At 47.3% G+C, this 14,013-nt stretch overlaps 1 protein-coding gene across 1 annotated transcript; it reads right to left on the reverse strand.

Moving 5' to 3' along the window:
• Positions 1–8,827: 8,827 nt before the first annotated feature.
• On the reverse strand, positions 8,828–12,721 carry Cxcr4 (C-X-C motif chemokine receptor 4). Its single transcript, NM_022205.3, is given in 2 exon segments — positions 8,828–10,446; positions 12,641–12,721. Coding segments are annotated over 2 exon segments (1,050 nt in total). The 5' UTR covers positions 12,647–12,721; the 3' UTR covers positions 8,828–9,402.
• Positions 12,722–14,013: the final 1,292 nt, after the last annotated feature.

Genomic DNA, 14,013 nt, shown 5'->3' on the forward strand with positions numbered 1-14,013 from the left:
GGCGGGGGCAGAAATCTTGAGTCCCTTAAACTTAAAAGAATAAACTCACCTATATTTATGGTTCTGCTTTTCTGTTTGAATGTATTGAATTTCTGTTGCCTTTTAAAGTACAATCTAAACCAGGAGTCAATAGACGGTTGTGTGCAGAACCTGCTGCTTATAGCCTAGGATCAAAAATTGGTTTTTATATTTAAAAATATCAACCGAACATCAATCAATGAATCGGCGTGTATGCACACTTGTGTGTGCTACACTGATTGTGCCTGTGCACTTGGAGGTCAGAGGTTGACACTGGATGTCTTTTTCTACAGTTCTTCATCTCTCTAGGGCCTCTCACTGAGCCTGGAGCTCACCAATTAGCTAGACTGGCTGGTCAGCAAGCCCAAGGGATCCCCTGTGTGTCTCTCTCCTGGGGCTGGAATTATAGGCACATGTCATTGCCTCTGACTTTTAATGTGGCAGCTGGAGACCCAAATTCCAGCCCCTCATGTTTGTGTAGAAAGCACCTTACCCACTAAATCATCTTCCCAGCCTGTCTTTATATCTTTAAGTTTTGAAAGACGAAAAACAGTAAAAAGAAAAATATATTTTATGGCAAGAAAATTCTATGAAACTCAAGTTTCAGCTTCCATAAATGAGGTTTTATGGGAGCAGGCCCACACTCAATTACTTATGTGTGATTGGTAGATGTTTTCTTGTCATGACAGCAGACGTCAGCCAACAGCATTATGAAAGCTTCTTATATTAATTAACCATGTCAGGCTGTAAGGGTCTTACCACTGAGGACACAGGCTTAGTTGAGAGGTAAAATTCGCTTTTAAAAAGAATCGTGGTGTCTTGTGCAATAGCTGCCTTTCCCTCTCTCAAAGCCTTTTGTTCCCACGAGCTCACATGTCCCAGACTTCATACATTAAGAATTGAAGATGGAAAAGCTTACTCAGACTGATAGAGCCCAAAGGAAGTGGGCTGTGGCCCAGAGTGATGGCCTCCGTTTCCTCCTTCAGTCCCGGGAGGGGTGTGTGGAGGTCCTAACGAGTTGTCTCCGGTGGAGAGAAGGATGAAAATCTGCTTTAGGGGCATGTTCCCATATCCCAGGATTTGGCACAATTCCTGTTCCTTACCTTCAAGGCATGACTAGCTTCCCCAGGACTGGCCAAGAAGAAAGGAAACAGGATTGGGATCGGGTTGTCGAGATGCACCCAATGAGCTGGCCTGGATTCAACCTCCTTTCTTAGGGAGGAGCAGAAGACCTAGAAGATACTAAGTTTTTCTTGTGTATCAACTGGAGTTTGGCTCCAGGACCCTCCATGGATACCCTAATCCATGGATGCTCAAGTCTCTCATATAGACTGATATAATGCCTGCTGTTAGCCTACACGCATCTTCCTTCCAACTGTAGATCTTTGGGTTCCTCATAACACATCATTTAATAGAAATGTTATGTAGATGACTGTTATGTATATTCATTGGAAGAGTACACAGGGGAAAGAATCAGGAAATGCTCATAAGAATGAAATTTTTCTCTGAATATGATTTAATCTATTGTTGCATCTATTTCTTCACGTATATATGTATGTGTGCTGTAATGTATATGCGGAGGTCAGAGGACAACTTGCGAGAGTTGGTAGTCTCCTTCCATTAAGTGGGTCCTGGGGATTGAACTCGGCTTAGCAGTAACCACCTTCACCCAGTTTGCATCTCACCAGCCTGTTGGGATATTTAACATGCAGTTGCTTGAGTCTGTGGATACAGGCCTCATAGATTTGGAAGGCTAACTCCATAACCATGGTCTGGTAGCTAGGATAGAGAGGGTGAACGGCAGTAGGAAAATTGAAAGGCTGGCGATGTATTCATTTCTTGTTTTCATTACTGTGATAAAAGTTCCAAAAAAAAAGAAGGAGGGCTTTATTTTGGCTTACAGTTTCAGGGGATACAGTCGGTCATGGTGAGGAAGACCTGGAGTTGGGAGCGTGTCCACCATGGCACATCTGCAGTCAGGAAGCAGAGAGAGATAGATGTGTGCACTCAGCTCACTTTCTCCGTTTCATGAAGTCCAGGCCCCCAGCCTATGAGATGACACCGCCCACATTCAGGGAGGGTCTTCCCCACCTCAGCTAACCCAATCTGTAAGTTTGTCTTTTAGAGATTCTAGATTTTGTCAAATAGGCAGTCAGTATAAACCATCACAGCTGAATGGAAACTTCTTTTATTAACATGTTGAAGGTAGGACAAGGTCTGAGAGACCTGGAGAGATCATCCCTGCCTGTCCAGGCCACTAACGGGGTGAACTTTGTGCTGCGAGCAGCTCTCAAAGTTCACCCGATTGAGAATGTTGATCAATAACAGAGCGCTCGCTAAGTGAACGATTAGGAAATGTGACTGATGGGAAGAGATCAGAGCTTACCAGCTAGCACTAATCACGGAGTGTGCTTGGAGAATGACATACCCTCACAAGCAGAGACCTATCGTGCTCTTTCCTATGTTCGTCGAGCACCATATACCAGACAAAGTGCTCTAGGCTAACTTGAAACCCATTGCATCACCAGAAGCAACAGTGAAAAAAAAATCTAAATTTTAAAAACCTCTAAAAGCTCAGTATCTGCTTTGTTGCTTTAAAAAGTAAAACTGGAGGCTGGAGAGATGGCTCAGCAGGAACTCTGGCTGCTGTTCCAGAGGACTTGCATTCCGTTCCCAGCACCCACACGGTAGCTCACAATCTACAATGCTACAATCTCAGGGGAGCTGGAACCTTATTCTGGCCCCTGAGGGAAGTACATGCATGTTGTGCCTGACATAGATACAGGCAAGACACTTGTACACATAAAAAAATTTTTTAAAAGTGTAAGTAAGACCAGGTAAATGTCTACTGTTTAAACCTGAAAACTATCAAAGAGAATGAATAGCTTTATTATTATTATTATTATTATTATTATTATTATTATTATTATTATTATTTTGAGTCAGTAATCTGGTGCAGTCTAGAGACTGGTCTTGAACACCCAATCCTCTTGCCTCCTCTTAACCCCCTGGTCATAGCTCTATAGAGATCTATTTGACCTCATGGTTAGTTCTTTGACTACTGAATGACACAAAGGAGTAACCAGTCTCCAAAGTGAGGAGGCGGCTGCAGGTCGGACTGTGTTGTCCAAATGCAGGTTTCGGCATTTTTTTTTTTTTTGGTTCTTTTTTTCGGAGCTGGGGACCGAACCCAGGGCCTTGCGCTTCCTAGGTAAGCGCTCTACCACTGAGCTAAATCCCCAGACCCAGGTTTCGGCATTTATTAAGGATGTGACGCTGGGCCAGCTTTAGACAGACAGTGTTCTTTGATTCTGCTTCTCTGTCTATGCAACGGAAGTCTATACCTACTGTGCAGAACTTCTATAAAGATGAAAGAGCCAAAGTCCTTAGTGTGTGTCATCGGCCAGTGGTGCTAACTGCTGCTTTTATTATCATCTAGGACTGGGAAGAAATGGTAAATTAACTTGGATTAATAAGGCCAGGATGTGGTTCAGTCAGGGGGGTGCTTGCCTAGTATATACAAAGACCTGGGTATGGTTCCCATCACACATACATGGGGCATAGTGGTTCAAATATACAATTCTAGCACTTAGGAGGGAGAGCTTAGCCTCGGCTGGTTGAGGCTAGACTGGGCTACATGAGATCCTATCTCAAAACATACAAATGTGTGTGTGTGTGTGTGTGTGTGTGTGTGTGTGAGAGAGAGAGAGAGAGAGAGAGAGAGAGAGAGAAAGAGAGAAAGAAAGACACACAGAGAGAGACAGAGAAAGACAGAGAGAAAGACAGAGACAGAGAGAGACAGAGAAAGACAGAGAGAAAGACAGAGAACGACAGAGAGAGACAGAGAAAGGCAGAGAGAGAGAAAGACAGAGAGAAAGAAAGACAGAGAGAGACAAAGACAGAGAGAGACAGAGAGAGAAAGACAGAGAGAGACAGAGAGAAAGAGAGACAGAGAGAGAGAAAGACAGAGAGAGAGACAAAGACAGAGAAAGACACACAGAGACAGAGAGACAGAGAGAGACAGAGAGAAAGACACAGAGAGAGAGACAAAGACAGAGAGAGAGAGACAGAGAGAGAAAGACAGAGAGAGAGACAGAGAGAGAAAGAAAGAGACAGAGATAGAGACATAGACGCAGAGAGACAGAAAACACACCACACACACACACACACACACACTCTCTCTCTCTCTCTCTCACACACACACACACACACACACACACACACAGTTATGAGAACTTGAGAATGTGCCTCAGAACTTAGAGGTCCCGTTTCAATGGCATCTTTACTGTATGGAGCGGGAAAACAATGGCTTTTCACTTCTTGTTTCATTTCTTTTGCAGTGTCCTCTCCTGAAGACAGAGAGGTAGGGATATCTGTCTGGTGGGGACTCTAGTGTCCTGAGTAAGAAGGGTGCCTGGGATTCAGTGGCTCTCAGTGTGTATGACTTTCTGTCTGACAGAGTGGCATATGAGGAAGTCATTTTCTTTAATGAAGAGTGTTGATGAGCTGGGTTCTGGTTAGTTGAACTGCAGTATGTAAATCAACTTAATCATGCACTGACGCCGGATAAACACCGAGCACCTGGCATAGCTTGGATGAACACCTTCGCTTGTTTGGTTTTGAAAAATTCTTTCCCCTTACCTGACCTCTTCACAGAGCAGATCCCTCAAGCTGGTCTTTACAGTTTGAAGCAGGCATTTACAGTTTGAATTCCCCACCCCTCTCCCAGAAGGTTTACAGGATTTTAATTGTCTGACTTAACAGGGTTGGCTTAAAAGACTGAATCAATGGCAGTCAGTGGAAGAATGGGCTGGCTCCTCATCATTCCCGGCTTGTCTGAAAAGAAGAAAACCAGGAAGAGTTATAAACTGTTACGATGGAGACGGATAGCCTATGTGAGCTGAGTATTAGGGAATGGACGCAGTGCCTTGAAGTGAAATCCGGTAGCCAAGGCTAGAGGAAGAAGTTGGAGCCCCATCCAGGGAGACTCTACTGAGTTCTGGTAACAATGTATACTAGGTTGGTTTCCTTAGCAACAACAGAGACTGGGGCTCCTTATGTTTCAGGAGGCTGGGAAAGAGGAGATTAAGGCATGAACAGATTAGGTATGTGGTGAGGGCCTGCTTTGTGATTCACAGATGATGGATGGGCTTTGAGCTGAGTCCTCTGTGGTCTGAGGGCACTGATTCTAATCAGAAATCCTATCTCCTATGACCTGTCTCTTCCCAGAGGTCTCAGTTCCAGGCCATCCCCTTAAAGTGGTGGAATTTCAACTTCTGGATTTTGGTAGAGCAAAACGTTTAACAGCCTTCATGGATTCATGCTGCTTTGTGGAATTATTCCGGTCTGGGGTTGGCAACACGGCTGAGTAGGTAAAGACACTTGTAAATGCTCTGCCCAGAGAGTGGCACTATTAGGTGTGGCCCTGTTAGAGAAGGTGTGTGACGGTGTCAGTCTTCTCCTAGCAGCCTTCAGATGAAGGTGTAGATCTCTCAGCTCCTCCTGCACCATGCCTGCCTGGATGCTGCCATGCTCCTGCCTTGATGATAATGGACTGAACCTCTGAACCTGTGAGCCAGCCCCAATTAAATGCTGTCCTTATAAGAGTTGCCTTGGTCATGGTGTCTGCTCACAGCAGTAAAACCCTAACTATGACAGCTGCCCATCAAGTGCTGTGGATAAGCCTGTCTCCACCCCCTCCCCTGTGAGTGATTTACTGATGGAGTTACTGCCCTTAAAAAGGGTTCCTGAAGTTGGAATTCCATTGATATTCTGGGTCACCTAGTTCTTGGAGGCAGACAAGCGTTATAGGATATATAACGCTAGATCCAGTTTCCTGCTGTCTTCAGTAGGATCACCCAGAATATGTGCAGAACCTATCAGAGTGTTACCTGGAGAGCAATACGGTTCCAGGACCATTTCATTTAAAGGATTCATTTCCTTTACTATTGGCCCCAGAACACTACTATTCCCCCTGAGGTTGTACTCTTGGGAATGTTGTTTTGGCTTCTAGGGAATTTCTTTAGCACTGACTGACAAAAGAGCCCTTCCATGATAGTTGTGTGCACTCTTTGACGCTAGGTTTCGAGAGTACGTTTCTAAGCACTGTGGGGATGCTGGGTTGCTTTCTGTGGTCATTTGAATTTTGTCTCTAGGGGTCCTTGGTTCTCCTAAATGAGCATCACATTGAACAATAAATGCCCAATTGTTTGTGGAGCTTTCATTTAGCATCTGAATATCAGATGGGAGAAAAACCACAGACACTTGGTTCAATGACTAAAACAAAGCCCATTTTCTTCCAAGAGAGCACCCTGGAATGAATCTGTTCATACAGATATAACCATGAAAGAAGGCTGGGAAGTCCATAGGCCTGAAAGATAGATCACCTAGTGGCATTTCAGGAAAACAAAAGTGATTTGAGATGAAACCCATCTAGGTTCCTTCCCAGTTAGAGGCCTGACATCATTCGCAAGTCAGATGTCATGTTTGGCAGCATGCATACAATTTAAATATTTTAGCTTTCATTATACAATTGTAGCTACATTACTGACCTTCAAGAGCTCCCTTCATGGGGGAGGAGCCCAAGGAACAATCAGTTGCTTCATGTGAGGGCTGGCCAGCAGACTGGGTTTCCTCACATAGCCAGACTAACCAGGACCCAGGGAAGGTTTTGGAGGAGCTCATCATGAGAGAGTTGGGACAGAGAACGACTCCGGCGGGGGCACCCTTTTGGAGGAGGGAGGGAGTAAAGACTTTTTTTTTTTTTAAATTCTTTTCTTTCCTTTTTTGAGAAGGAGCTATCGGCCTTTGTTCCCAGGAAGGCCGCAATATCCATGGAGACTTGCAATGCTGGGAATTTTGTCCCGACTAAGTTCCTTTTGTTGAGGCTCCAAGGCAAAGGAGAGGAATCTGGGGTGAGGAGGTTTCAAGCCAAGATGAGAAAAGAAAAAGGAATTCCTCCCAAGGATTTCTCTCATTGTTTTCCTTCGAATAAATATTTATAGAGCAGGTTACCAGTGAAGCCAGCCACAATGGTCCCAGCTTTAAGACCAAGCTTTCCAGCGAGCACATCGAAAGCTATGTCTAAGCGTGATCCAATTAAGACTCCCCGGAGAAGGCAAGAAGCCTCAAGATAATTTCCTACTGAAAATCTAATTGTGTCCTCGAGTGGAATAGGAACACCGGCATGAATTACTCCAGATCCATAGGCTGCTGCAAAAACGTGCAGTTAAATTAGATTCTATTTTAAGTAATTAAGTTATTTCCCTTCACAGGATCTATAATTTGTCTTGAACAAATGTGATTTGCCTAAGAAAGATAAGGCCTTGCAATTTTTCCTTCCCAAACGGATTTTCTGTGCCAGAAACAATTACTAAAAGACCAAATATTGTCTTAATTATATATCGCTTACTGTCTGGGTGGGTGGGTGCTTACAGCACCCTCTTTGTGTTCTGAGAGGTACAGCCAGTATGGATGAGAAGTTATCTTCTCTAGTTTCCAGGAGACCGGACCTGCAATTTACTCAAGAGTTTGAGGCTTGCACAATGTTAGTGTAAATAGCGCCGGGTTATTACATAAGGCTCCCAAATCTTGTGCAAAATCAGGCAACAGCAAGCTTGCTTCAATAGAGCTTTGAACCCTAAAAAAAAAATGCTGGCACTAATCTTTTACTGATTTAACTGAGCCCTTCAGGAGATGCTGGGTGTTGTAATAAGAGTCAGTATAAAGGTGCTGAGATTTGCATAGAAGATAGTGCAAGGAGAGTATTTTGGGCATGGCTAATTTTATGAAGAAAACATTCACTTTTGACCTGGTGTCCAGTAACAGCTAAGTTGGCAGCGGCATCTTGACCAGGTGTTCTTGGCGGGTAGGGGGAGGCAATACCGGGTAAGATGGGATAAACAGTGTCAAGTTTGGGTTGTGTACACTGGAAAATAAACGTTATCACGAGCTTCTGAGTCTCAGGTCCCACCTTGGTAAAAGGGGGGTGGGGTGGGTGATGCCATCTACATTGGATGACTGATACCCAGCACCTAGCCTGACTCCCCTCTAGATGCAACAGATGCAGCGAAATGCGAACACTGTCGCTTATGTGTCTCCTGGTTTACGCACAGACATCTTTCCGAGAGACCCGTCCTCCTCCATGGGAATGCCTCAGCGCCCATGAGTTGAAAGTGTTAAGGACTTCAACTTCTTGACGCAGGCTTTGAAATACTGGCTGCTGTTGTCCCCTCATCTTAGACCCAGTCACTTAAGCTTTCTGCTCCTGGGGCTCCCTTAACAGTAGAAGCAGAAAGTATGGCTGTTAATGTGAAGCTTAAGTAAATATACAGTACTTAAGACAGGGGTGGGGGTTGGGGGGTGGGGGAGATGCTCAGTTCATAGAGTGCTTGCTCTTGGAAGCATGGGAACTTAAGTCTGATTCCCAAAATGCTAGTAAAAAGTTGAGCATCCCAGTGCATGCCTTAATCCCTGCTCTGGAGAGGAAGACAGCTGGATCCCTGGGGCTTGTTAGCTAGCCAGCCTTACGTACTTAATCCAGTTCTGGGCCAATGAGAGACCCTGTCTCCAAACCAAACCAAACCAAACTAAACCAAACCAAACCAAACCAAGCCAAGCCAAGGTGTGGCAGGACCCGAGGAACATCTGGACTTGACCACCAAATGCATAGTGCATGTGCACGTATGTGAGCCCACATAGACACATCCAGGAGCGTCTCTGGTAGGCCATAAATGTGTACACTGCTCAACTTCCCCAAACGCATTACTACGGTTAGCCAGCAGCAATGACAACACAGCACGCCACCAAGCAAGTTTACCATTAACTTTTATTAACAACATAATACAAGACTGTACATTTGTAGGTACTGAAATCAATCCACCCTTGAAAACTGAAAGAAAAAACCCAGCATTTCTATACCATTTCAGGCTTTGGTTTTAAGTGCCATCTTCTACAGAGAAACCACACAGCACAACCAAACAATTCAGGAACGGGGTGGGCGGGGCGAAGAGATTATGCAGCGACAGCTGAGGGTCACTTCTAGCTTTATCCGATTTACCACACATTCTGGAGCGTTCAGTTCCTTCCTCTACAGCTCTACAGTCCTACACACAGACACACAGCGACTAAGAACTTGGCCACAGGTCCTGCCTAGACACTCATTCACGTGAAACAGACAAACAACAGAAAAAAACCAATATTTATATAAATTAAGTCAAACCTCACACACACACACACACACAAAAACTAGAGAAACATAAACTCCAACAGTCAATAAAAAAAACTGTACAAGATTGGTCAGTCTTTTATATCTGGGAAATGTGTAACATAAAAAAAGTTCTTTGTCATATATATATATATATTATATATGTCTTTGCGTAAGTGTTAGCTGGAGTGAAAACTTGAGGATTCTGACTCTGTGGAGACGGAAGAGTGTCCACCCCGTTTCCCTTTGGAAAGGATCTTGAGGCTGGAGCCTCTGCTCATGGAATTGAGTGCATGCTGCGCGGAGCTCTTGAATTTGGCCCCGAGGAAGGCGTAGAGGATGGGGTTCAGGCAACAGTGGAAGAAGGCGAGGGCCTCCGTGATGGAGATCCACTTGTGCACGACGCTCTCGAACTCACATCCTTGCTTGATGACCTCCAAAAGGATGAAGGAATCGATGCTGATCCCCACGTAATACGGTAGCCAGCAGGCAAAGAAAGCCAGGATAAGGATGACCGTAGTCTTGAGGGCCTTGCGCTTCTGGTGGCCCTTGGAGTGTGACAGCTTGGAGATGATGATGCAGTAACAGGACAGGATGACGATGCCCGGCAGGATGAGACCCACCATGATGTGCTGGAACTGGAACACCACCATCCACAGGCTGTCGGGGTAAAGGCGGTCACAGATGTACCTGCCGTCCCCCTGGCTGACATCGGCGAAGATGATGTCAGGGATAGTCAGGAGGAGGGCGGGGATCCAGACACCCACATAGACGGCCTTTTCAGCCAGCAGCTTCCTCGGCCTCTGGCTGTTGGTGGCGTGGACAATGGCAAGGTAGCGGTCCAGGCTGATGAAGGCCAGGATGAGAACACTGCTGTAAAGGTTGACGGTGTAGATGATATGCACAGCCTTACATAAAAATTTCCCAAAGTACCAGTCAGCCATGGCGTCCACTGCCCAGAAGGGGAGTGTGATGACAAAGAGGAGGTCAGCCACGGACAGGTGCAGCCGGTACTTGTCTGTCATGCTCCTCAGCTTCTTCTGGTAACCCATGACCAGGATTACCAACCCATTGCCCACTATGCCAGTCAAGAAGATAATAAAATAGATGGTGGGCAGGAAGATCCTGTTGAAGTTTTCGTTTTCATCCCGGAAGCAGGGTTCCTTGTTGGAGTCATAGTCTCCAGACCCTACTTCTTCGGAGTAGTTATCCGAAGTGTATATCTGCAAAAGAAACAGGGACAGGCGCGTTACTCCAAGATGGACAAACCTTTCCCAAGTTTTAAGTGTTTCTGCTGCCTAAAGCTAGTATTGATTGCAGGTTTTAACCCAACCTTTCCCAGGAAACTCCAAAGGGCTGGCTAAGGTCCAGGGAGAATGCAGAACCCTGCAGCCAATGCTGTTCTCCATCTTCCTCCAGTCACTTTGTTATATCCCCGTCTTTAGTGGAACCAATTAGGAGAGTCTTTGCTTAGAACAAAAGGACCTTGAGATTCTAAGGACTTCACACCCTAGTCTTGGATAGCTCTCCTGCCCTGCCCAAGGGAGGAAAGAAGAAGAAAAAAAAAAAAAACCCGAGGAAAAAAAGTAAAGCCCCAACCCCCCCAACCATAAACAAACACCCAAACAAAAACCCACGAGCAAACAAACAAAACAAACAAATCCTCCATTCACACAAAGAAGTCACTCTCAAAGCGGTGTGCGGTGGGAGCTAGGGGCGTGGAGCTATAGTCTGTGTTAAAGGAGGTGGGATTAAATTTCTGCATGAGGATTAGCCAAAGAAAGAAAGAAAAACGGAGCATGACCGTGGGGGGCGGGGGTCCCTCAAATACTCAGCTTTTTAGGCGCAAAACCTTGTTTTTTTTCTCACGCCTGTCTAACACAAACCATTACATTTCAAGTCATACTTAGTGAAGAAAGCGGGATAATGCGAAGGTCTTTGGGGGTTTAGGGTCATCAGAGTGTTAGAGATGAGCAAACAGCACTCTCCTACTACATCCCACACCCGGCGCTTCTCTGGAAGGTGGGTCTCTCTTGCTAACCCCATGTTTATCACTGGGTGTATCTGGGACGTTAGAGTCACACTGTCCTGGGTGGGGAAAGTCACGGGGTCTGCACCCCGTGGTTTTTCGCCCCAAGTTTCACTTCCTCACTTTTCCGGTCGCTTCCCATCCTGCAGCGACCCAGTTAGCTACTGGGGTCCGAGGTAGACAGCTGGAGGGGTCCAGACCATGCACACCCTGAAGTCCGAATCACCCACCTCGGGGCTGGCACCGTCGCCCACCACACCCAGGCCTGCGACCAACCCGCAGCGGTTCCAGGGGTTCCTCCTGGCTGCGCGCCAGGATCGTCCCTCCGGGTGCGAGCGACAGATTGGGCGGCTCCAGCGTGAGCGCCTTTGAATTGCGCGCCGCCGGAGGAAACGAAAAAAAAAATCACCAAACAACAAAACCCTCCCTAAGCGAGGGGGTTTCAAAAGGCTCAGGAAACCACCGACGGTTAAACACTGGGGCTCAGTCAAACTGTCTCCAAGTTTGCACCTGTTCATCCCTGCGGCGACCCGGCACAACCCAGGTGCGGTCCCAACACGCCCTCCTGTCCCCAACCGCGGTCAAGCCTGGCACACCTCCTGCCCAGCAGCTTCTCGGTACAGACTTAGGACCCTTTCTCATGAACGATCTTAAAGGGAACTAAGACCTCGGGAGGCTCGTATGCCACTTCGGAGAAGAGGCGGGTCAGACTCCAGCAAAGCGCTCAAAGCGGCTGCTACTCCATCCCAAAGCGGCCACGATCGGTCACCTCTCCACGGCTGCCGCAGTTTGTGATCCCCTAGGCTAGCGATGCTGCAGGCTAGCTCAGTTTTCCCGCCGACAACGGGCACTCCTCAGTCTACAGCATGGAATTTCAGAAGCGCACTCCTAACTCCAAGAACAGCTCCAAGACGCTTCGGTTCGAAGCTAACCCAGGATGTTGTGCCTACGCGTGCCGACTAAAGTCTCTAAATTCACACAATGTAAGAAACTCAAAGAAACCCCTGTTCCCAGAGGGACCAGACGATGGTCTGAGTCCTGAGGCTGAGGGCAAGCCCTTCTCCTCCTGTGTTCAAAAAGAATTGGGACGTTTGCAAGCAGCGTGCAAGCCAGCGCGCGCCGCGGGACTCAAGGGGGAGAGAGACAAGAGCAACCTCAGGAAAGCTCCATCTGAACCTGTCCCCCTTAACTTAATGAGAAAAATATTCCTATCTTCCTCCCCCTATAGCTATGCTCACATACATTAAAAAAATTAAGTTCCCGCTCCCCTTCTTTGTGACTCTGACACCCCTTAAGGTTCTAGTCGCTCCAAGCCGCTCCAAGAGGGGCTGCGCTCTAAGTTCTCACGTTTGCACGTTTACTACAAAGTAGGATGCAAGTGGACTTACTTCCATGGCAATGCTCGCTCTCCAGCCCTGGTAGCTACCGGAGCACCAAACGCCTCAGAGGGTCACTGCTACCTGCTGCACCAGGCAACAAAATTGAAGTTTCTGGCCCGAACCGGACTTTTATAAAAACACGCTCGCGGGGCGGCGCATGCGCAGCTCGGAGGGGCGGGAGGAGACTGACGGGGGCGGGGCGCACAAACAGAAGTCGGAGAGCGGCTTCTGTTGTGTTTTAAGTCAGTGTGGGTCCAGAGCCTGGCGGGATAAGATCTCAAAGTTAGGGAAAGCAGGATCCCAGCCAGGGAGGTTCTGCGGGTCTCGCATCCATCCTTACCCACGTGGATAGAATTCTAGACCTGGAGTTTAGGGGTCTGGAGGCCTTGAGACTTAGACTGGGGAGGGGGTGTGTGTGACATGGAGCCAGCCTAACCAGTAGGCGGCAATGTTGGCAGCTCTGCCAGGGTTCCAGACTCTGAGCTGTCAGGAGCGATTACTACCAAAGTTCATCCAAGCAAGTGTGTGTTACTGCATATTCACAATAATGACATCAGGGTCAAGTGCGGCAGAAAGCACTTGCAGACCCATCCAAAAGTATACTCCCAGGAAGAAAGTCACAATAGTGGAAACCACTTCGTGAAGAGGTGTGTGTGTGTGTGTGTGTGTGTGTGTGTGTTTGTGTGTGTGTGTGTAAAATGATTAAAATGCGCTTTATTATAAAGAAGATTTTAGCGGCGAGGGCTTTGTGCAATCACATCCTAAGAAGTCTGCACAGAAACACTGGTTCATTTTCACTTCATAAGCACACAGGGATGCATCTGGTTAACAGATAATTACAGAGTCCCAGCTTTGGGCCACGAGCCGTTCTAGGAGCTGGCAAGCTAGCCGCGATCCATGCGCAGTCAGTGGGCGCTCCACGAGCTCCAAGAGACTAAATGGAGCAGCCTGGGACTGCGAGCCTAGCCTGAGCCCAAAGCTTTCGCTTCACGCCTCTCTCGTGTCTCCCACGCAGAACACTAAGATGGGAAGTCTTAGCGAAGAGCTAGTTAGGCCGGGTTGGGGGCGTGGATGGCTAGGAAGTCTCAGACAGGCTGGGGTTGCAGTGGGCGCCCAGACATCTTCCCAGACCCGCGCCAGATCAGACCGGCGCCGAGCCTGGGTAAGGCGGGGAGGGAAAAAGGGTGGGGCCAGAATCAGTCAGACCTCCAGCCAGTGACCGCGGGATCCAATGCCGGGGGCATTGGGGGTGGTAAAGAGACATCCGGCAGCAGGAGCCTGTGTTGCTATGCAACCCAGATACCGCCCCCACTCCCTCCTGGAATGGTCCTAAGGATGGGCAGGCCCAGACTGCGCCCTGAACTCCCTATCTGCCTCACTTC

Source organism: Rattus norvegicus, chromosome 13 (assembly GCF_021556685.1).
Source record: "Rattus norvegicus strain SHRSP/BbbUtx chromosome 13, alternate assembly SHRSP_T2T, whole genome shotgun sequence".
Lineage (NCBI taxonomy): Eukaryota > Metazoa > Chordata > Mammalia > Rodentia > Muridae > Rattus > Rattus norvegicus.